We start from the raw sequence: 22,740 nt of genomic DNA, 5'->3' as shown, positions 1-22,740 counted from the left end.
AGATTCTCATTAAAACGAAGTCTGGATGGGACAGAACACTGCGTGCATGTGTAGGTAGACATTGAGACGATGCTATCGATGGTGCGTAATAAGAAGCTGTGCTGGACAAACGGATATCCAGAAAGAATTCGTTAAAATATGTCAATTTTATTATGCATTTCAGCAGCGTTCAATTTTCCAAGAATTTATAATGAATATAATTTTTATTTATAGTTCAAAATGTTTCTTTTTAAGAATGCCTTCACACTACGTGTGTAAAATTTATTTTATTCCAAATAATAGATATACTACAATTCTTCGGACGGAGTGAAATGCTAAAAATAGGCACATTACAACGTTATGTAGTATAGTAAGTGTATTTTGAAGTAAATTCAGTAACGCAGGTGGTTTTAGTTTAACAAGTGTATGCAACACAATGACTGAAGTTCCGCCGGCACTCGGAATAATCTATTATTATAAGTATATTTATATTTATCACTTGTATAACTATTTAAAGTAATGCATGTTTTTTAATATCAGGAAGCCTATAAGAGCTAGAATTGATTTTAAAATAAATATACTTAATAATAGTTGTGCTTTTACTGTTAATTCACGATATATCCTTTTGTTTTCCTATTACAAAAATCTACTTTTAAATTGTATCGTGTCTCTTAGATAAAAAATAGCAATTAAAACTTAGTTCCGACGAAACGCAAGTTTTAATATCGATATGAAAGTTGAGGGCGAAGCACGGATTGCAGACGAGTGTGGTAGTGTCCGGGCGCTGAAGGCACTCCGGAAATGATGATTATCAATAATTTCCCTTCGTCGTCGAGCAGCCGTTTCTATTTAACGTTGTTATTAGATTAAGTATTCGACAACTTTTGTAGTTTCGGTGCTGCCAATCGCGATGCGAAACTCAAAACTTATTAGTAAATTCCTAATTCACTTATTATTGAGCGCGCGAAAGAATAGTCGGCGAAAATACGAATTTCCCTAACGGGCCGAATTCATGGATATAGTTCTAATTAGTTGTGAATTAAATTACGGCTTGCGCGGGTCGAGACGATCGCTGTGATTAAACGAACAAGCTGATAGCATTACTGCTACAAGCACGATTATAATTATGATTAGCGCATAAGCATTCGGTTAATAAATTTATGTAATCGTAATGTTCCCACGAGATAAGACTGTGGATGAAAGGACGCCGCGAGTTGTCCGCGCTTGGCAGTGCCCCAACAAACAAGCTTCCTCCAAGCAGCACGAAGGTTCTGCGAAAGTTGCAGGGCTAGCAAAGCTTCCAAGGTTTTTTTTTCTTCACAAGAACTCCAGACTCGGCGATTATTAATGAAAAGCGCCTCGAGACACCTCCTTAACAAAAATAAAACTCCAAGCTTGCACAGAGAATTTTGGCGCGCATTAAATTAAACACAATTAATTTAATTTCAATTAAAACGAATTAAATTCAACAAAGACAAATATTTTCTGCGGCCGCAATGTAACGTTCATAAGACGACCGACCATCCCCACAAAGGACGACAAAGCACACTCAAAACTCGCGGCATAATCGTAATTAAAAATATTAACCCACAAGTGGATTTTTCTTTTGTGCGTGGAGGTTTTTGCGTAATAAGTGGCCGGCGCTCGTGTAGAAGAAAACGGCGCGGGGCTGGATAATAAGGAGTGGATGACTCTCTTGGCTCTCTGTTCCCGCTCTCGGAAGCGTCCTGTTTTTTCGGGGCTAAAGTGCACTCGTCGAGAGCAGACGAGGTCTGGCCTAGCATCAAGCATCGTTTTGCGTAATTTAATTATGCTGAAAAGACTTAAGGAGTCATTAAGTCCGACCTTGTTCAAGTGAATTTTTTCGGCGTATCCAATTCTTTCTCAATTACGCCGCTTTTTCCGCATTGTCCCTCATCGTTTCTACAAAATTGACTTCGAGGCTAAAGTTCGCCACAAACAGAGAGCCCGGCCGGGCCCGCCTCGCCGGAGGCTAATGTAATAATAACACAATAACATAACAATTTCCCGTTTTTTGAGCGGTTGCATTACTGCAACTGCCCGCTGAAAATAGAAACTAGAAGCATCCGCAACAATTTCCTTTAGAAATTTATACGCGAGCGCACAATATAAAGTGGCGGTGGTGGAAAACTCTTTCCATTTGATTCGGGCGTGTAGGTGTGTGTAGTGTGCGGGTTGGAGAGCGTGCGTGTTTTTTGTTTGTTTCCTGGCTGGGCCGTACTCCCGCCGTGCTTCATATCAATAATTCAATACGGTCTTCAGTGGAGGGCCTCGCCAACTATACGAGGCTACGTGTTAACAATAAAGAATCCTTCGCTGAGGTTTTCCTTTTTCAGGCCCGCCAAGCCCGGTCGGAGCGTATTAAGCGGACGCGGGGGCAAACGAAAACGACGCGCTTGTATTTCCGAAATGGCCCACTTGAGTGTACGACTTATGTTCGAACGCGCACATCCAGAGGATGAATTAATAATTTTTAAGTCGTCTACTCTAAGTGTGCGCGCGCCGCAAACATAAGCATCTTTTTTTTAAGGAAATTACGAGCACTTTACGTTACGCAGAAATGCTATTCCAGGGCCTACAAAAATGACAAAGTGAATGGCGGTTTAAAAGAAGCGCCGACTTAATTAGCCCAAAAAAGGTGCCCCCGTTGTTTGGGCGCTCGTAGATTAATTATAGTTAAATTTATGTGCGTTGGGTACTACGGTTGCGAGGCGTGAGGGTGCGTGCGCGAAAGACGCTCAACGTCGGTGCGCAAAGGAAAAAAGGGTTTAATTAACTCCGACCGCACCGACCGAGCAACAAAAGTGAAAAATGCGCGCGGCATTAACGTACACGATGCGTATAAAAATCGTCGTAAATTCAACAAATCCAAGCGAATTTTTCGGCGGCTCCGGCCGAGGGTGGAGGCGAGCGTCTGCGAGCGTCGGATCGGAAGCGCCCGCGCGCAGCTTCGTGTTCTTGCTTTCTGTTTATTTTCATTAGATTTTTTATTACGGACGCTCTTCGCCCTCGTCCCGCCGCCCACCTCAAGAATACGTGAGATAGCGCCGAGAAATGAAGCACGCGAGAGAATAAAACGAAATAAAATTGGAGAAGTATAAAAGAAAAGTTTAAATTCCGATGATTCGTTATCTCGACACAAGACGGGGCCCCGGCACTTTGATGCCTCCGCGCCACCGTTCGGCTAACGTTGTTAACTCGAGAATGAGGTTTCGACGGCGATACCATGAGAATGAAAACTGAAGAGAAGGTAAAAGAGAAAAATAAAGCCTGTGGCCACCCTCGCCACAGCACGAAAAAAGAAAGGAAAGAAGACAGCAGCGCGAAATGAAGAAAACGCGAAAAACAGATATAACTTTAGAAATCACACCATGCGCACGGTTTTGAAGTAAAGAGATAATTTCGGCACGATGTTCGTTACTCTTGTTCCTCTTCTTTCTTTTCTCGTTCTCCCACCGACAATTGTGCACGCACGACGCCCAGAAAGACGCCCTTTCTTCAGTTTTCATTCATTTTTCGTCACTCGGTGAGTGAAAACTTTTTTTTCGGCCGGCGCCGCTTAAAATGCATCAGCGTGTTGGTATAATAAGATAATACGCAAAACCGTCCGGGCACATCTTCACAAATTACCATAAATGATTAAATCTTCGCAGTGCCGCTTTGAGACACTCAGCGACGCTGCGGTGATTCCTCTTTTGGCGTTCGACCGTCACGTGCCTTTGCAATTAGCGTCGCAGTGAGTGCAAATCTGGCGAAGAAAGAACGTAGTTTTGAATCGTACGAGTATGTCGTCGGATTGTGACGAAGGCTTTATTTATATCGAACACGCCCGTTGCAACGTTGCGTTTAACGTGTGCGCAATCAAAGGCTGGTGCTAATTAGGAAATGAGTTACTCATGAATGAACGGAAGCAGAAACGTGAATGAAAACTTGAAGGAGAGAATTTTTAAATTAACAAATTCCTGTAAACACGTTTTTTGTTTTCTATTAACCCACATTTATGGTTTCAGCACAAAATGAAATAAAATGACGGGCAATTAATTCTCAGATATTCTCAAACTAAAATTTTACTCTTATTGTTGCCAAATTAAAGCGTGCTTTACAGTATTAAAAACCAAGTTGTCGTTTTTATGCGAATGCATGAAAGAATAGTTGCTAATACAGACCACACATGATTTTATTTGAAATGTGCGCGTTGGAAATAGAAGTATGCGCACAGGATGTGTGATCTGGTGTGGCAGAAAGTCGCAACTAAGCGGCGGTGGGAAAGCGCAGCTTTAATAACGCATTAATGGGACGCGGCGCGACAAGGGAATGTAGAGGAATGGGAAACAGACGAAACCAAGCAGCGAGGACGGCGGTAAGACAAAAAGTTGCTAGTTAGCTGTATCCACCGCCGCGCTGCCGCCACCGCTACAGCTCACAGTGAACGCACGAAGCTAATCTCTTTGTAAATTATGCATTCATGGTTGAAATAAATTTGGAATGAATAAAATTGCATCGCATTGTCGAGATGAAAAGATGTACCATTAGCTTTGGCATTCGCACAACATGTTGATGCGGGGGCGGTTGGGAGGAAACGAATTAAATTCAGCAAGTAGATTTTTCATGCACGCACGTTTCGTTTCTTTTTTTTTTCCAACCACTTACATTCCATCCCCTCACACGTCTTTGATACATATCCCGCGATTGAAATCGCAAGGAATGCAGGAATCTTCAAACATAAACAAGCCTTTTCGGTTTTGCTCCTTGATTAAACAAGCTAATGCAGAGTTACATAATTCAATTACGGGCCCAGTGCGCACGGATCGGCATATAATGCGCCCTCGCGCCCCTTGTGCGAGGTGAAAGCCCGTTGTGTGCGTGCTTTGCAAACAGTTTGCCCTCTTCTCCAGCTAGCGCGCGTCTTTAAATCCGTACCGAAATCCTTATCAAGTGAGAAAGAAATGTAATCCATGGGAAAGTTCAAACCGAAGGGTGAGCGGCTCGGAAAAACTCGACGGCGCGGCCTTGTGCAACCTCTTCTTGTATTTTGGAAATAAAGCGATAAACAAGAGCATTGATAGTCCTAACTGAACTTCCTATCAGTCTTCATTCAATCGCTGGCCTGCAACTTCGAAAAGTCGTGTGGCAAAAAGTAGCGAGGGTGGGTGGGATATAAAGGAATTGAATCTCATCGCACTTTCCACATTACGCGTCTGATTCTGCGATTGAATGTCAATTAACGCGAGGCTATTGTTTATACCATGGGTTGACAAAGGACGCCCGAAGCGAGCAAGATTAAAGCGATTTTTCGGAGCGCAAATCAAGCTTTTCACATTGCAAAACGCATAATGGGGGATAGCAAAACGTGACTTTCACTTTTCACCCTGCTGTGTGTATTTACTCATATTCGCGTCTGCGTGTGCGTTGGAAAAAGTCAATTTTTATTCATCGCCCAGTCAGAACACATCAACGATCCGACAATAACGCACACCGTCCCCATGTGCATTATATAAGTTTAATGGTGCATGCATTCGGCAGTCTAATAAATATAAAGCGCGGCATTCAATCAAACAGAACTAATATTGACAGTCGAAACGAGAGCGCAAACCAGAAAACACGCGGCTATACAAAGCGTGATATAGAACAAACGAGGAAGCAGGAAAACGCAGCAAGCACACCCACCTCCAAATACATCGCCAGAGCAAGGCTAGAAGGAACAAGAATCAAGCGCCAAAAAACCACGACCCACGGGTCTATAATCGATTTTGTTTTCTTTCAGCACGCGTGTTTTTTTATTCACGTATGCATATTTTTCGTCCTGCGTATGTAAGATTTTTCTCGTAGGGGTAGACGCATTATTAAGCAATGTCTACATTCGGGGGCTCGGCTCAGGCTGGGGCTGCAAACATATCATTCATTCGCTGCTTATAACACATGTTTAAAGGCTTCCAGCAGCGATCGCCGCGAGCGATATTTTAACAACGATCTCGTCGCACCTACGACGCAATAACGCACGACAAGACCGACCTGGGTTGGCGTCGGCGGCGCAGCAACCCCCAAGCCGTGTAACACACCGACTTACACGTGTTGCGTGGAAAATATCGCCGACATGCGCTTTCGGCGAGAAAACATGAACGAAGAACGCGAGAAAACACGAGACAAGAAAACGTGTTTGCAATTCTGAACACTTTTCAAACACCTTCAAACATCTTTAACAAATTTCAAGTCTTCAAATCGAGTCACGTTTTGAAATGCTGATAACCAGAATGCTTTAAAAAATGGTTATAATAGCAACGTTAAATTTTGAACTAGACATTTTGCTTTTAACGAAATACCCTGTAAAATGCTATATCAATATGTTACTCCAGGTGTTCTTCTTCAAAAGGGATTGGTGGTTAAGAAGGATGCGAAGGAGTGCCAAAGCAACAAAACCACATTCTTAGCCCTTTCGCCTCTCGCCCTAGGTGGTAAAGGCAAAGCGTACACGCGCGCATAATACTAAGCAGCTTGATTAATTATTCAATTATCTGTCAAATTAAGTTTAATTAGTTTAAGTTTGGGCTTCGCGATGCAAAGCACCAAGAATTTTTTTTTCAGCTCGCCACACAATGCCTGTGAGTAATTATTCACGAACCGCAGAGGGTAATCTAATAATTTAACCCTTTCCTGACCTATGTTACCTTTCTAACCAAATGTTACATTTTTAAAGGTGAAAAAATAATAATCAATTTATAAAGCTGAAAGCGCGGTTAAACAACGCAGCAATGAGAAAAGTTGGCTTCATGTGATAAATTATTTTCACCTTGTGCAGGTTGGCATTGCACATTGTGCATGGAAACGGTAATTGTGGTATATTTCATGAATCCAGGTAAGTTCAGTTGTGTGCATTGTGTTCGGGTTACCACGAATTTTGCCGTGATGCACAATCATTTCAACACCGCTTGTTAGCGCAGAGGCTGAATCATTGTGTCGATACCAGAGTACGCATACTGCAGCAGCGGCGCGATTCGATTAAAAGTTATTTATTTTGATTTTATTTCCAATTTTCGAACTTAATTAGACATGAAAACGCACGCACGGCCGAATACGGCGCGATTTAATTTAATTACGCGTTTCAATGCTCAATATATATTCATTTTATCAATTTGATTATTGTTTGTTATACTTATTTATGTGGACGTGTGACGCGCGGTTGAAACCGTAGTAATTATCGGCAGTTGTGACTGATATTGTTATTAACGAACAAATATTTAATATGTAGCCGAAAGTTAGTTAGTGAATTACGACAGACCCGTGTCAATTTTAAACAAATTACTATCACGTATATTGTGCTTTTTAAACATTAAAATGCAATCGATTGAAGAAAAATACCGAAGAAGCAACAGCAACACTGTTTTTATGATAAATTGGGAAAACGGTACCACATTAATAAAGGTACTGTTAATTATATACGTTTACTGGCCAACTATCTAGCTTATTATCCTTGATTTCAGTAAATCCTATTAAAACATTCCCTATTTTAATAATATTCAAGCAAAATAAATTCTATTACGACAAACTTTCGACTCCATATCATTCCACATCCTACGCGAGTAAAATACCCGCCAAATTAATATTAGGCACCCACATGCTGTAGCAAAACTTGGTGTTGCGGCATTTGGGAGTGTCGATGTCGGGGGCAAATCGACGCGCCGCCGAAACGTCGATTCCGATCGCTAACTGATGCCGAAATTCGATCGTTTTAGGACCGTTCGGACCTATTTGCATAAATGAAAATTTAAATTTAAACGTTCATTAGGTTTTTGTTTCGCGCGGTGCGGCAGACGCTCTTTAGTAATGCAGATTGCAGTAAAATTTGCATTTTAGCGTTTTATTTTTGAATCGTATGCAAAACAAAAATTACTTGCATTCAGCTTCAAAAAAAAATTGAGCCAGGCTAGTTCAACTGCAAGTTGCTGAAACAATTGTAACTCATCCTCCCCGGTTCATAGATATTTCGTGTAGCTAAACATCAGGTGCTCCAGGGAAATCAACACTTCGTCGATTTAATTAACAACAATCAGGTGCGCGCCTAATTTCCCTTTTTTTACGCAGCACTACAGTGTACTCGTAAACATGGCGAATTCCTCGAGGTCGAGTGAGAGGCACTCGTAAAGTAAAGTCCTCAGAAAATCAACTCAGAAATTTGTTTTGTTCGTGTTCGTGGTGTTAATATTTCACTTACATGTACCAGTTGGTAAGTGAACTGCAGGGCATATAATAGGTCGAAACTCACCTGAAACAAAGCAAATAATAATTATATATTGCAGCTGTCGTACCCTCCATATATTCGGTTATAAGTAATTCGAAAAAGCATTGAAGCAAAACTTGCTTAGTGTTTGAACTGACACACTGGGTGACAGATGTACATGCGTGCGGCAATTAATTCGTGTGCTAGGATAACAGAAAACTCCGAAATTCCCGGCTCGCAGGGCGCTTAATAACTTAATATGCGCGTGCGTGTCAGGTCTCAAAGTGGCAGGAATGGCAACCGTGGCGGCCATGACAACCCGACAACCCGGCTGCGCAGAGCTAGCTAGGATCGTGTAGATTATATTTATAGTTGTTTTGAATTATAATCCGCTTTGGTAATTAGTAAAGAGTGGCGTCGTGTGTCGTGCGGCACGGTACGGCGTCTGCTAGCCCAGACTGCTGGGGTGTTAACATGGAAATAAATCATGCTCGCACAAAAAATCATTGCTCGAGCGCGACGTGAAAAAACAACTCTTATAGCGTGTACGCGCATGCTGCAAGCAACGCAGAGTATGTACTCGTGGTTTTATTTTTAAATGCGAGAATCTAGGACGATACGGAAAACTAGGAGAAAATGAACTGACGAACAAAAAAAATCTGAAAAAAAAAAACTCCAGTCACACGTAAGGTTGGCAGTTATGTACTTAGTTTCTGGACGGGAAAATTAAGCAAGGTGAAAAAAATGTTGTGACATAATTGAGTTGAGTAAACATCCGCAACTTCTTCGACTTCCTTTCTGTTCGGTTTTTTTTTGTATCTTCATCACACATTTCGAGCGTGCTCTTTAAATTATTATCTATTTATTCACCTGCCTAAAAGGTTCCAGCTCTACACGTCTAAATGAAGATGAAAACGTATTGCTATTCAAAGTTGAGATTCTAAGCATACCGTATTCTGAATACTCCTCAGTTCTTGCCTTTGCCTACCAAAGAAATGCAATATCAATCTTGGAATATCACTCAAGAAGATTGGAATACTTGAAAAGCGTATAAAACATTTGTACTTTTGTGCATTTGCACATTTGGACTTGAGTAAGTGCATTTTCTAATGCAGAGTCGTGTTGGTAGGCGCTAGGCAGTTGCCGGAAGTCAGAAAAGTTTGAAAAGCGTTCAGAAGTTTACTCCGCCACGTTGCTGGCAAATAAATAATGAGCAACAAGGCTTGTGAAATAATGTCCACATTGAACGTTTATCAGCATTATCTCTGCTACCTGCTGCTCATTTACAATTTGTTTGCTAGTTGTGTTTAGAATGCCTAGGCATGAACATGAGGCTGAGCATAATCATGAGCTTGGTCGGGGACATGAGCACGGTCCGTGTGTTTAGCGGTTTTGTATATCTTTCGGACAACAAGCTCACATTGTCTTCCAAGCGTGCGTAATGTTGTGCAGGGAAGAAGACAGGTGCATGTGAATGTGTAAACTTCCTCTGTACTTCAGTGGAGTGTGAAGAGGATTTTGTAAAAAGACTTTTGTTTCAAAAAATATCAACGCCAGATTTTTCAGTTTTGTGGCTGTTGTTGCCATCACATTCTTTATGCGTTGTTTATGCATTAATGTAACTTTCATTCTGGTTGAGAAGCGGGATTCGGATGGAAGGAAATTCGCTTTAGTAGCGGGTGGCTGTAAGTTAAACATATGTCCACATTCACATCCACAAAGCGGACCATCGTTCGGGGGCGGCCACAATGCGCAAGTATAACACAACTATCATTGAATGCAAACACAATAGACGACGGGAGATTACTGGCTGGCGGCGGTCGAGCCGAAGGAGCCCCGAAACGGAACAGAAGGCCCATGCGCCCCCTACGCTCGCTTCAAAACGGAAGAGCGCGCCGAGAGGAAAATAGGGACATAGGTAATCGTAATGCGTACACGTAATATGTAATACCAACACGCACATATAATCCCCCGTTGCGGGCCTCCAACATTTGCGTAGCTACCTTCACTGCAGGTTCGACGATATCTTTTTATTAAAAGCTCACTTATAACGCAGCGCCCAGCGCGCGCAAGCGTAATCTGAGCGACTTCGCTGTGCGGGCCGCCCCGCGCACACCCTCGCGTCGCCAGACTGGAATCAGTTGACTTTTCAATGATTTACGTGTGCACTGCGTCGTCGCACCGAGTGTTGTTAACAATTCATGCGCGACGAGCCGCAGGCGGCGAGGGCCGCATCGGCGAGCGTCCGCTACACTCGGTGCTGCAGTTGAGTGTAATATTGCATAAAAGGACGAGGACGAGCAACAGCGCCGCGTGCATTGTGTATGTGGGTGTGGGTGTGCATGTGCACGAGCGGAAAGCGCAAGGATGGCGCGACAAACGCGTTGAAAATTTATTAACAAACTAATTAAAATACCAATTATAACGTCGTAGAATGCAATTTGTAACGTAATTGTAATTGTACGCGTAATCGTAATTGTAATTATGAATTATAATTGTAATAGCAGATTGCGTATAGCATGCGCGCTGCTGTCAAAAACTTATCGATAAAATGCACTCGAGTTGTAAACAAATAAATCTTCAACAAAAATAGAAATTTTGTCGTGTATACCTCTATTGAAAACGATAAAATAGCAATAACTTCAATCGCTATTGAAACAACATAAAATGTAACATGGCATTTTTTTACTAAATAAATCACAGAAGTTAATTTTCTCGAATGTGAACTCTTAATTGGACCATTTTGAGGTAAGAATAAACAAATATCTTTGAGTACCAATTCTTTACGAAATTAAAGATAGGTAGATTCTTAAACCTTAACTTTTGAAGCCTTTTTCTAGTACCAAAATAAAGTGGTGATTCGAGTAAAACGTCAACCATATACGAGTAAACTGACGGTAGGTATGACGCACTTAGATTGCATATGATATCGGCGATTCGAATCTAAATGGAATTTCGGTGTCGCGATGTGTGCGCGCACGACCCCCGACGGAATAATTTAATTTTTCCAACAATATATTTTGAGCTGTCAAACGTGTTCACGAGCATTTCGATGCATGACAAGTAGGACGCACAATAATTTACGTTTCAATCAATTTGTTTTGCACGGTTTTAGTTTAAACACGGAATGGAAACTGACGCGCGACGGCAAACAAAACGAAAAGGCACATCGCCACTACACCGTGCCTCGTCACCGCGCCACAGTGTGCCGCATGTGTGCGAATTAATGAAATCGATTTAATTAAATTTTCACGCTTCGGAAAGTTCTGCAGATGTGTGGAGGATGAGGCCGGGCGTCACCGAATCGCTGTGAAAAAAATAAATAGATTTTTGTAATTTGCATTTACAAACAACTGTTTTAATATCGTCGCATGGAAATTTCGATGTTATCTATGGCCTAGGTGTCCGCTGATGGCGCTACTCGAATGCACAAGGGAGTCCGTTTCAGAATAAACTAAATGGATGCAAGCTGTATATAGTTCAAAAAATTTTGAATTATTCAAGTGTTGACCATCATAAACATTTACGTTTTTTTATTTTTAATTTTTGTGGCGGTTATTGTTTCACAGTTTCGCTCGGACATAAAAGACACAATAACGCGCGCCATAGGCGTTGCGTTTCAGTGTTCATTATTCGCCGATATTACAATGCCTTTCTCAGTATATTAAATGCAAATTGAGCGGGCGCTGCGCGGCGTATGGCATGTGTGCAACATGCATCTCGACAGCGACTTTCATCGGCGTTTGTTTACCGCTTTTTGTTACAGTTTTTGTTTTCTTCTATCCTGTATTACATTTCGCAACTTGTACGCTGCACTGCAAATTGTAGCAGCATACTGAAAATTCTTAACATGAGTTTTTAAAGTGCTCTATAAGTGTAGCTATTTGTACCAGAGTTGTTCCACGGTTGTACATTGATAATAAATTAAGCGTAGCGCGTTTTCAGTCGATGTTTGCTAATTGGTTATAATACAAACAACGCAGAGTTCAAATATTGTTGTTGGTCGCCGAAGTATTTTTTATTTTTTTTTATTTTGCCGGTTATTGTTTTACAGTTCTTTTTTTGTAACTTTCTCCCACAAAGGACACACCGTCATAATGTAGCCGAGCGTGTTGTTCGCATTTTCATTATTAGCGAACATTACAATGCCTTTTAGCGCTGGCGAACTCGGTGCTGAAAAAACGGGCCTCCACGGATTTATTTCCGCTGGTGGCTTCACAGCGCAGCTCATATTTAACCCTTTGGTCAATTGAATGAGCGCAAAAAAGCGAAACGAGTTGCACCGGGGCAAAATTGACAAAAATTGGAAACTCGTGAAAGAAGACCGGCATTTAAATAGCTACGTGTGTGGAGAATCCAGCGCGTCGAAATTGGCTTGCGGGCCGCACTGCGGCGTATTGTTATTAATTGTGAAAAAAATCAACATGAATTGTGCGCGATCCCGTTTGCAATTTGAGCGCAGATATTCGTTCCCTTCCTGCGCTATTAGTGTATTGATTAGAGTTTTTTTTCTGGGAAGCAGCAACAGCGGTGGACGTAAATTAAAATCCTTATTCGGGACCCGAAACGAAACTTCTTTTCAATCGACGCCGACTTGCCACTTGCGACTTGGCGCAGGAAATTCGACAACAGGAAAGTCGCATTGCGAATTCGTCATTGGAGCGCGTGACGCGACGGAAAAAAGCTATTACGTTTAATTAGAATTTGCAATATCGGAGCGACGAATCGAACGCGACGCGCGACGGTGCGAAATGAAAATGAAAAACGACGAGTACGAAAAATTGAGAAGAAAAGCCCGACACAAACGATCGAGGTAAAGAAAGGAAGAAAGTAAATGCAAAACATGCAGAAGCAATCGAAGGATGGCTGGGGCAGAATAAAAAAGGGGCGAAAATATATGCGATATTAACGAAGAAGTCGTCGACGAGAGCAAGAGAGCATCTAATTTTTCATCAATGGACTCGCCTGAGATGAATGAAGAGAAAAAAACATTTGCAAATTATTTTGTACACCCGCCGTCACGGCCGAGCAAAATATTGAGAAAAACCTGATGGCAATTCAACTGAACAGAAGGAAAGTTGAAAGAAAAACCTCGTAATTGTTATCAAAGGCGATTGTATCATTTTTTACCGCTGTTGATTCGCGTCGAGCGAGCAATTTAATTTCCCAATTTGCTTTCAATTTAATTTAATTCAAGTGATTTTCAATTTCTGCGTGTGCACCTTTTAATCCGGCGATGATTATTTTTCACCCCTTTTCGCAGTTGAAGCTAAAATAGACGTAAAAAAAGCCTAAATATTTTATTTTGTATAATTGAAATGGAAATATGAACTTGTATAAATATTTAAATGAGAGAAAGGCTGCGAAAGAAAAGCCTAGTGCGAATGAAGACAAAATGGACGAAACAAAAGAATATAAGAAACTTAAATGAATTTCTTTATCTGCCTTATCCGCATTAATCTTCAAAAGACTTAAGTGACTTAACGACGTTGCGCTTCGGGCGTCTCCACCCGGCTGGAGATAGCGAAAACAATGCCGAATGCCCAATTAAGACATCAGCCGAAAAACAAGTAACACAGAAGAATTCCTCAAACTCAAATTATTCGAGAAATTGGCGTGAAAAATGTTCTAAAATTTTTAAGCAAAACCCGCTTCACTCACACACACGCATATATACTACGATGTGACGATAGGAAGAAACACGACATCGTGCCGCAGCCAAAGACGGAGGCGGCAATGGGGAGCAGCAGAAACAGCGACGGCGAGTTATTACGTAACATTATCGCCGGCGGCGGTGCGTTACTACCGCTCGGGCCGACGAAGACGAAAGCAAGACGCGAATTGCCGCCGCAGCCGCGCAAAGCGCACAGCGGCTAAACATATAAACGCGGCGCGCCAAGCCGCCTCGCGCGCGCTAGCAACACGTTAAGCGGATGCTATCAACTTACGAAACTGTTTAAAGACTCCATTGAGCTGCGAGTGGCAAACGACGAACGCCCTTCGAGTCTATTACTTTGCCGGCTCGATTTGCCGCCGACCCAAAATATAAACCAACAGTTCTCGTATTGCGAACACAACTATTCTGCACTAGTCGTAACATTTCTAAGACAAGACGATTGAAAAATTAAAACCTTATATTTTGTATCAGGTATTTAAAGTTCTCTGGTTGATATTTGGGGTTAATGAAATTAAAAACTACCGCTAATGACGCCGGGCAAGTACGTCGTGAGTTATGAATTTTAAATGAGCGCACGTTCGCGCTTTTTGTCCACACTGAGGCTTTTTCGAGACTGTCACGTTTTAAATGTGGCGCAGCACGTTACGTTGTCAATTAAATAGTTTTTTAACGAGTTACGTAAATTGTCCGTGCATGGGGGTAATTAAAGGGCTGAAAAGTGCGCCACATGTGCAGTGCTCGCTCACAAAGTATCTCCCTCAATACTGAGAGTTTCACAAAATCAATACAAATGCAAAAAATATCAAATAAATAAAAAATAAACAAGAAAGGTGGCAAAATATTTGTTTCTTCTGTCACCTTAACGCATATCAATCGCCTGTTGGTCTCCTTTTTATTTCTACATACCACTTTTCGCCATCATTTTTTTTTGGCAAAATTACGAAAGCAGGTAAACTGTTGGCACAGGTTATTTTTGTATTTATTTTTTGACACGCAGTTGTCTTCCTCGTGAAGCACTCTTAAGGTTGAATATGTTACCACCAACGGGCAGGATAAATTAGTGAAAATGCGTTCGGTAACACGCAGCTCAGTCATAATCTATTTCGACGTCTATTTGGTAAATGCACACGCGGTGGCGTATATTCATACACGCCCGTCGCTTTGAAATTGAAACACATACGCAGCTAAGGGCAGGCAGGCCGTGAGCGACGTGATGGATTACCGCGGCGCCCACCCCGACGCCCGGAGTAACACCCCACACTCTCCCGCGCTTGTGATGCCACAAGACCAGGCGTTGGTGAACAGGCACGCATTGTCGAACCGTCGCCGGCCCGCCTGACGTCCTGTCATCGCTCAATTAAATATTTAAACACTTCATAATAACGCGTTTAGTTGCCGAGAGCGGGAAGTTTCACGCAATAAAAACTAATGAAAAGTAATGAAAAAACGCTCGTTCGGTCGTTTGTCCCGCCACATTACGACGGCTGTTTTATGTGCGTCTTGATAGGTTTTTCGTCGAGTGGGAAAGTGCAGCGGAAAGTAACGCGCTTTTTGCAGGCTGGCTACCGTGCTGGGCCCCGCCGTGGTGTGCGAGATTACTCAATGGCTCGAATTGCTTACATGTTTGCCAATAAACTTCTTGAGCGAGAATGTGCAAGCGGTACACTCGCGCGGATTTATGATTAATATCTTTAAAAGCATATTTCCGACGCTCGCCCCGCGAGCTTTTTCTTGCTCTCTCTCCGCCGGCTATCATTGCGCAAGTTTTTCTGGTTTCCTACCCTTCGGCACAAGAGTTCCACCTCGGCGAATTCAATCCATAGTGATAAATTTGATAAATTTCGCTTATGTGAATCAGCAATTTATTATTTATTACTTTGTTACCAAGAGTAAACTCCGGCTTAAAGTCAGGCTTAGGGCGAAGAAAAAGTTAGGCGAAAGTTTCGAGTTTATTTTCCTTAAAATGAAGTGAAAATGTTCCGCGCAATTTCGCCTCGTTTAGGTGCATTTTAATACAAATATTGAAATAACTCGGAACGTTATTCGTTTGATAAAATTTTGCATCTCAGAAAAATTGTTAGCATTATAAACAGTATATCGTAGTATAATATACCTACACATACTACTCGTACCTATATTGCTTCCATTAATATTAATGTTATCATCCAGCATTTAAATGATTAGTAAATGTCACAGAAGACTAACTAAGGCTGTTTTTCTTCAAGAATTGTCAACAATTTGAAACTTTAAACTTAATCAATAGGTAAATCAAAAAATCATCCTTTTCTCCATGAGACTAAGGTTATAAGATGTTGTTTTAGGGCAGTTTCTGGTGCTTCGATCGGTACTTCAGTTCGGTCCAATTTAGTGCGAACGGTTATCGCTGGTATATTACCATCTATAAATTTCGCAATAAAAAGCGCGTAACATGCGAAAATATCGTTTTAAATCGGCTTAAAAAGCCCTCGAAAAGCTGCCTAAATCTGTTAGTAATTTATACTATATTTCGAATTGTTTTTCGGCGCAAATATTCGAGTTGGTACGCGTGTATATTTTTTTTGTTTTGTTGCTTTGAGCGTTTTGTTCAAATTATCCGACTGTGCCAATGTTATTTCAGTGCGTTCGCGTTGCCTAGAGGGGGACGTGCGCAAACTAAAAAATAATAAAAGGATTCGCCTTTTTGGCGCGCATTTATCGTCCGTTTCGAATTAATTACGGCTCGTATACCGAACCCGATCGAACCGTTTACGTTCGCGTTTGCATTCGCATTCAATCGCTCGCGTTCATCGAATTGCGTGTTCCCTATTCGCAATTGCGAAATCGCGATATGGCGAGAGTGCGTTTTAAGCGGCGGGTCCGCCACCCACACAGCCACCCGCGTCCACATCTGTCTAGCGTTCGTCCAACCGTCCGTACGTCTATCAATCAATTAAAAACGCTTAAAAACATGTCGAAATTACATTTCCAATAATAATTATTTTCGATTGCGAGTGCAAACGCAAAATGTACACAAGTGCGTCGTTTTGTGGAGAGATAACACATTTATTGCCAACGCCTTCAATATTCAATATGTTTCACTAAAGATAAATTTAAAAAAAATAACTAGCAGGCACTAAGGTTTAACTTTAGGAGCATCCTGAATAAATTAAATCTCTCTCCAAATATTTTCATCGCTCCAGGTATTATCATGCAATGAACGTACTAATTAATAAGCTAAAAGCCCTTTTCCATTTGCCCTCCTAACCCCAAAAAATTCGATTTCGAGTTTTTCTAGAGTGCGACATATGCGTACCGAAAAAAAGCGGCAGTTGGAGCAAATTTTCGTAAAAACTTTGGCACATTCAACGGGAGTGGGTAAAAGCGTAAAACGGATGCACGCATCCCTCCATCGCGCGCGGTTGTTTCGGGAAATAAAAGTGTGTCGGGTAGAATTTTTTCGAAACAATGAAACAGTGGAAACATCGAAAACGAAAAAACACGTCGGGGACTCAAGAAAAAACTCAAAAACGGACGCAACTGAAGAAGACCGTCAAAAAAGGGTCGCAACCCTGTGCCGAAAAATGAGCGAGTAAATGAAATAAGAGCTAGGCAAGGAAAAATTCGCACAAGCAATCGCAGCCTTGTCCCAGGACATCAGGTGCGTAAGGTGCTACAAATCACACGCCATTTAAGTTTAAGCTCACATTCCACCTTTCTTCACATGGCGGTGTGTCATAAAAAAATCAAATCTAATATATAAAAAAATTGAATAACAAGTGAAACTACTGTAGTTTTGCTAGTTTTTTTTTTATGGGTCCAGCATGTGTACCTAGTTAACCACCGCTCGACAAATGAAAAACGACGTAGCTTTTTTGTCGCACAATGGACTCGGGCATCGGCTCAATTTCATTTCGAATGTTTAGGCTTTCTTTGGCACGAGCAATCCGATTACGATGCACCATTTATGCCCCGCGGGTCGGCCGGGTCACTCCTAGGCACTTAATAAAAAGAGGTCTCGAATTTAAATCCTCCGGAGCGCATCCGACAAGAGACGCGCCCGATCAATTGAACGCGATTCAATTTGTGAGTGCACAACCGGTCGCTGATTGAATTGTAAAAGCTGAAATAACCACAATAACCGCTTTAATTGCATTGTAATCGACGAAATGTCGAACGCTCCGATACGGGCGTTAGCATCACTTCGTTTTCGGTTCATCAAAATGCGATCCGATCGAAATTATGAAGTGCACAGCCGAAATTAGTGCTTTCTATGTTAAGCACTCCCAGATAACCCATTCGAAAGTCATTTATTAAATTTTAATGCATTTGAATACTGAAAATCGATAAATTAAAACCATTTGAAAACAGTTTTTCATTCCGCCTGCGGCCGGCAGTAATTAAAAAGGGTTTTTCTGATTTCTTCGAGTGATAATTGTTAGTTGAGGGTCCCCTAACAAGTTGATGAAGTTGTTATCGATCCATTAGTAGTTGGAGCAGTTGTCGTAGTTTGTATTACCTGCAACCGGCGATAATTTCGTGATGACACACCATCTCGTCTTCCACTGCAATCACAAACAACATTAGTTACACAAACTGTTTGTACACCATGTTTGTCTCTTCCGGCTATCACAAAGCAAAGGAATTGTTGTACCTTGAGGTAATGTTTTCATTCTGTGCCACACACGGCGCTGTCTGCGCACGCGGCATGACTTTCGGGTTACTTTCCCAAGTTTATCGTCTCGCTCGTTTGGTAGCATTATTAATCAACATAACAATAGTTGCCAGTTACCAGTAGTTGAACTGGAGTTCGGCAGTACCCCTGTTTCATAAATATAATGGGCGTAGTAGACAGGAGACACAACAACAAAACTAAATATTACTCAGGAAGAAGAAATAAAGAAGTAATGTGGAACAAGAACTGAATAAAAGAAAGAAAAAGGTAATTCGATCATGGCACGTTTAAGAAGTGCGTCTCGCATGCACCGCGATGGGATGGCATTCGTCTGCTAAACATTTGATTGTTCTATATTTCCACCCATTCAAGATGTGCTCTTTTGTGACCGTTCGAACCCGAAAGCGTTTGATGTTTTGTACCAGTTCGTACGCTCCCTGGTATGTATTTTCAATAGATTGTCAGTTTGCAATGCGTAAGCGCACGCTGCATGTTGTAAATTATCGAAGGGTGGATCGCAGACCGTGCCTCCCGTATCCCGCCTGTCAAACGCAAGACATGACCCGAGGAACACCGCGCGATATGCCGAATGCTAAATAACGCGAGTTTGTTTTACTGTGTAGCGCAGAGAGCAACATCAGGGGCATGCTCCTCCGTTTTCGTATCTCGCAGCCTCCCGGAGTCATCCTCAACAACGAGTACCCTCGTGAACTACTCCCGGTCTCAGCGGCGGGAAGTGTCAGGCGCCTTAACTCGGTTAATCAAAGTTTTAATCGATGATTATTCAAATTATCCTAACTAATTGCACCGAATGGGCGCTGAGCTAGCTATGTCTCGGTAACGTAACTGATAGTCGGGATGTTCGAGACTTTAAGTAACACAATTAATTATTCGAGATAATTGTCAGGGACGTCTGTTTACGCGGAACTCTGCCCCAATTTGGTGCAATTTTTGAGCTGCAAGTCGAAAAATTTGCAACTTGTCGGCGTGTTTGAAAAGGGTTCCACTAGCAAATACGAATTTCTAGCTGACCTAGCATTTAATTCTGGCATGTTAGAAATGAATTGGAAGCCGATCAAAAACCGCAAACAAATAAAAAAGTTCCGAATATTTTTTAGCCGTAAAAAAACTCAAGATAGAAAAAGGTGCAAAAAAAGTGTCCGAACACCATTAGCAATATTTTTCGTGAACTCTTTTCTAACACGTTTTCTCCGTGAGAACACGAAAGAATCCAAAAGAGCCTGCGGTTGTAAATCAAACAGGTAATTATCGAAATATTCATCGTGCATTTTAATCGTTCTTTATATGCTGAACAGTGGTGGCCACCTATTAAGTTGTCTCCCGCTTGGCCTTTCGGCTTGCTCTTCCTCTTTGGGGTGACTTTTGTGAAGGTACATTATTCTATATGAATGCTTCGTGCACCTTGTTTCCTTCCCTATTTTCTACTTTGGTACAAAAGTTTAAGTTGTGTTCCGCTTTTTCACGGTCCCGCTTCTAGCTACGGCCGTCCTTCAATGGGTCGGCAACGCTTCCATCGTTCGCGTAAAAGTAAAAGTAAGAGTTATAATTCACGCGGCTAATGGTTATTTGCCAGAAAATGGGCTATTAAAGGCCTCTTCGCTCCCATCACCAGCGCACAGTACGCCCAAAACACCCTCCTTCAAGAACCGCTTCATCCATTCATTGGAGAAGCCGTGATTTGCAACCGCCAAAAAACCTCAAGAATAAACCGCATACCGCTTAATGAATAAATCACGCGATGATAAAATGCACTTCGCAGTCATTTCGCAGACGCAAAAAAATCATTTGCCGCCGGAACAGCCAGAACTTGAGAAACTTTTTTAAGTTATTCCTCATTCATCCACCTGTCTGCTGAAGAAAAATCCTCACGACTTTTTCCACCGAGAGAAATATTTTGAGAATCACATCCCATTTTTCATCCTTCATATTTCACCACGACTTGTATCGACTGGAATACGAATATGAAGAATGCTTATTTATCTCCTCGAGTTGCACGCCGCGCGTGAGTTAAGCGAAGTTAAGAGCTAAAAATAGTCTCAAAATTTCATATTTGATACGAGCAAACATACGCGATGATACCGATCGTTCGCCGGCATGAAAAATATCAACATCAACGTGCGCGCATTCGGCGCAATGCACCTATGCTTCTCTCGTGTATGTAGACTCGCTGTGTTTCCGTCCACAAACATCGCTGGAAAAGTAATACTAGTTTTCTACTTGTTGTTGCGCAAGTTATATACAAGAAGCAAGAAGCGTAGACTGGAAGCTGCAGTCACACTGCAAACATGCCATATTTCATTTACTTCAATGACGATATGTTTCGAGTAAGCGAGCGGCTTGTGACGTATATTTTTAACAATTTCAACTAGATAAACTTTTTCCGTCAATTGTCGTGTTTTTTTTATTCTTAGCCATTTTTTGTAGGCCCGGTTGTAGGTGGAACGGACAAGATTAAATCTTCTCATATTTGTTGGCCGCTCGCTTTTTCCACATTTCAACACACGACGGATGATATAAATGAATCAACGAGTAAAATGTTTATAGTTTACACAGCTATGAGCCACTTATTGCAAAAAAAAGTGGGCGCGTATCATACCATACGATTGTAGCATGCACCACCACCACATAAAGTTTATATTGCAATAAAATTTACTTTCTCTGATAATTTTTGATAAATATGTTTATCACATGGCGATATTCCTGTGCCAAAAATAACACGAACTCAACAGCAGCACATGTGGAAGTGCTTATAGTGTTCTCTGGTGGTGATGTGATAATTGATTGCTATTTTTTGAAATATGAGCAGTTTATAGTTCTAGATTGCGTTTGGGCAGAAGATACTTAACGTCACAACGATTACACGTGAACCCTCGCCCTGTGGGGGCGGATTTTCGACGGCTAACGAAAATAAGCGATGACAGAAAAATAGAGCTGAACGTGTATCAAGTGTCCCTTCTTCTTCTACTGACTTTGAAACATCGGCGTATCTATGTCGCATTTTGAGCCCGTATTGCAAGAAACGTTTGCTGGGTCGTCCCTAGACGATTCCAGGCACTCAAATTTATTACATATTTTCAAAAAGCGCAAAAATTGAAAACTACCACAGCCACGAAGAGACAATTCCAGGATTGTGTGGCTTTAGTAAGGTTCCGTCATTTTTGTTTGTAGGCGATATTAGATATTTTCGCGAAATTAATTAATTCCGCACGGCTGGGTTGTGACCCGAGCCTTCCTCTTCCTCAGTTTCTCGGCATTCGTTTGCTTTCGTTTATTCGTTTACTACCACAGACAAAAAACACCAGCGTCGTGCACGCAGAAAAAGTGCGGGCATACTTGGGAACGACCATCAGCCTTCTACGAATTACCGGCAAGCGAATTTGCACCCCGAGCAAAGCCGCCTCCTGCGTTTTAGTTGGTCGGCACTTCTGCTCAAAAAGATACTTTAATTAAATTCATTAGGGAGCAGTTTAGAGGTGAACGCTTTCGACTAGTTTAATGCTCGAATTACCAAATGCAATTTTAACCTCTGCCCTCCTCCCTCGCTCGAGTACTCGCCGCCGCTGTCTGCTTGCGCTCTTCACCAGAATTTCCACTCAAAGTGTTTGACAAAGTATTTACCTTGTTCTCGTGTTACTTTACTTTCGAATTTAATGCAAAGGTTGGCTGCCGCCTCCGACTCAGTTTCGCTATCGAGTGGGAGCCGCAAACACAAATGATAGAGCTCCGAAAGCTCGGGCGCTGTGGTATCGCTCATAATGATGATTAATCGACTTGTGCGGTAATTTCATGCTGCAAAACCCGCCAAAAAAATGCAAACGTGCATCGTAATTAACGTAATCATGCTTCGACGCTCGGTTAATTAGTTTAATAATAATAACAAGTTCGTCGAACACATGTCGTCAATGCAGATGAGTGTACACATTTATTCACTTATTATTCAATCATTCAACGAGCTGGGCATTTATCATTATCATCGCTGCAATCGAAAGGTCGGAGAAAAAGCAAAGTTCATGCGATAATAAAGTCACGCGAATGTAAAATGTGAACTGTTAATTAAAAACAATAATAAACGATTGCTCAACGCGCAATCAAATAATTACAGTTTTGTGATTGGCGTCACAGACCGTTAGGAGATATTATGGTAGTAATAGTCAGTATCGTCGTAAACCCCTGCTC

At 41.7% G+C, this 22,740-nt stretch overlaps 1 protein-coding gene across 2 annotated transcripts in view; it reads right to left on the bottom strand.

Moving 5' to 3' along the window:
- Positions 1–22,740, bottom strand: part of LOC135791768 (uncharacterized) — a 71,085-nt gene that overhangs the window by 40,588 nt on the left and 7,757 nt on the right. For both annotated transcript variants that reach the window (XR_010548117.1, XM_065302299.1), the window contains exon 2: positions 18,388–18,433. Coding sequence is in view for 1 of the 2 variants with exons in the window: in XM_065302299.1 (XP_065158371.1) it covers positions 18,388–18,433 (46 nt within the window). In the remaining variant the exon portion in view is untranslated. The remainder of the gene's footprint in view (positions 1–18,387; positions 18,434–22,740) is intronic.

This window comes from Atheta coriaria, unplaced genomic scaffold (assembly GCF_025399875.1).
Source record: "Atheta coriaria isolate IRGN ID8LTWV9N9 unplaced genomic scaffold, Caltech_Dcor_3.1 hic_scaffold_1_pilon, whole genome shotgun sequence".
NCBI classification, from domain to species: domain Eukaryota; kingdom Metazoa; phylum Arthropoda; class Insecta; order Coleoptera; family Staphylinidae; genus Dalotia; species Dalotia coriaria.
The sequence above is the reverse complement of the archived record's forward strand: the minus strand, read 5'-3'. Positions and strand labels throughout refer to the sequence as shown.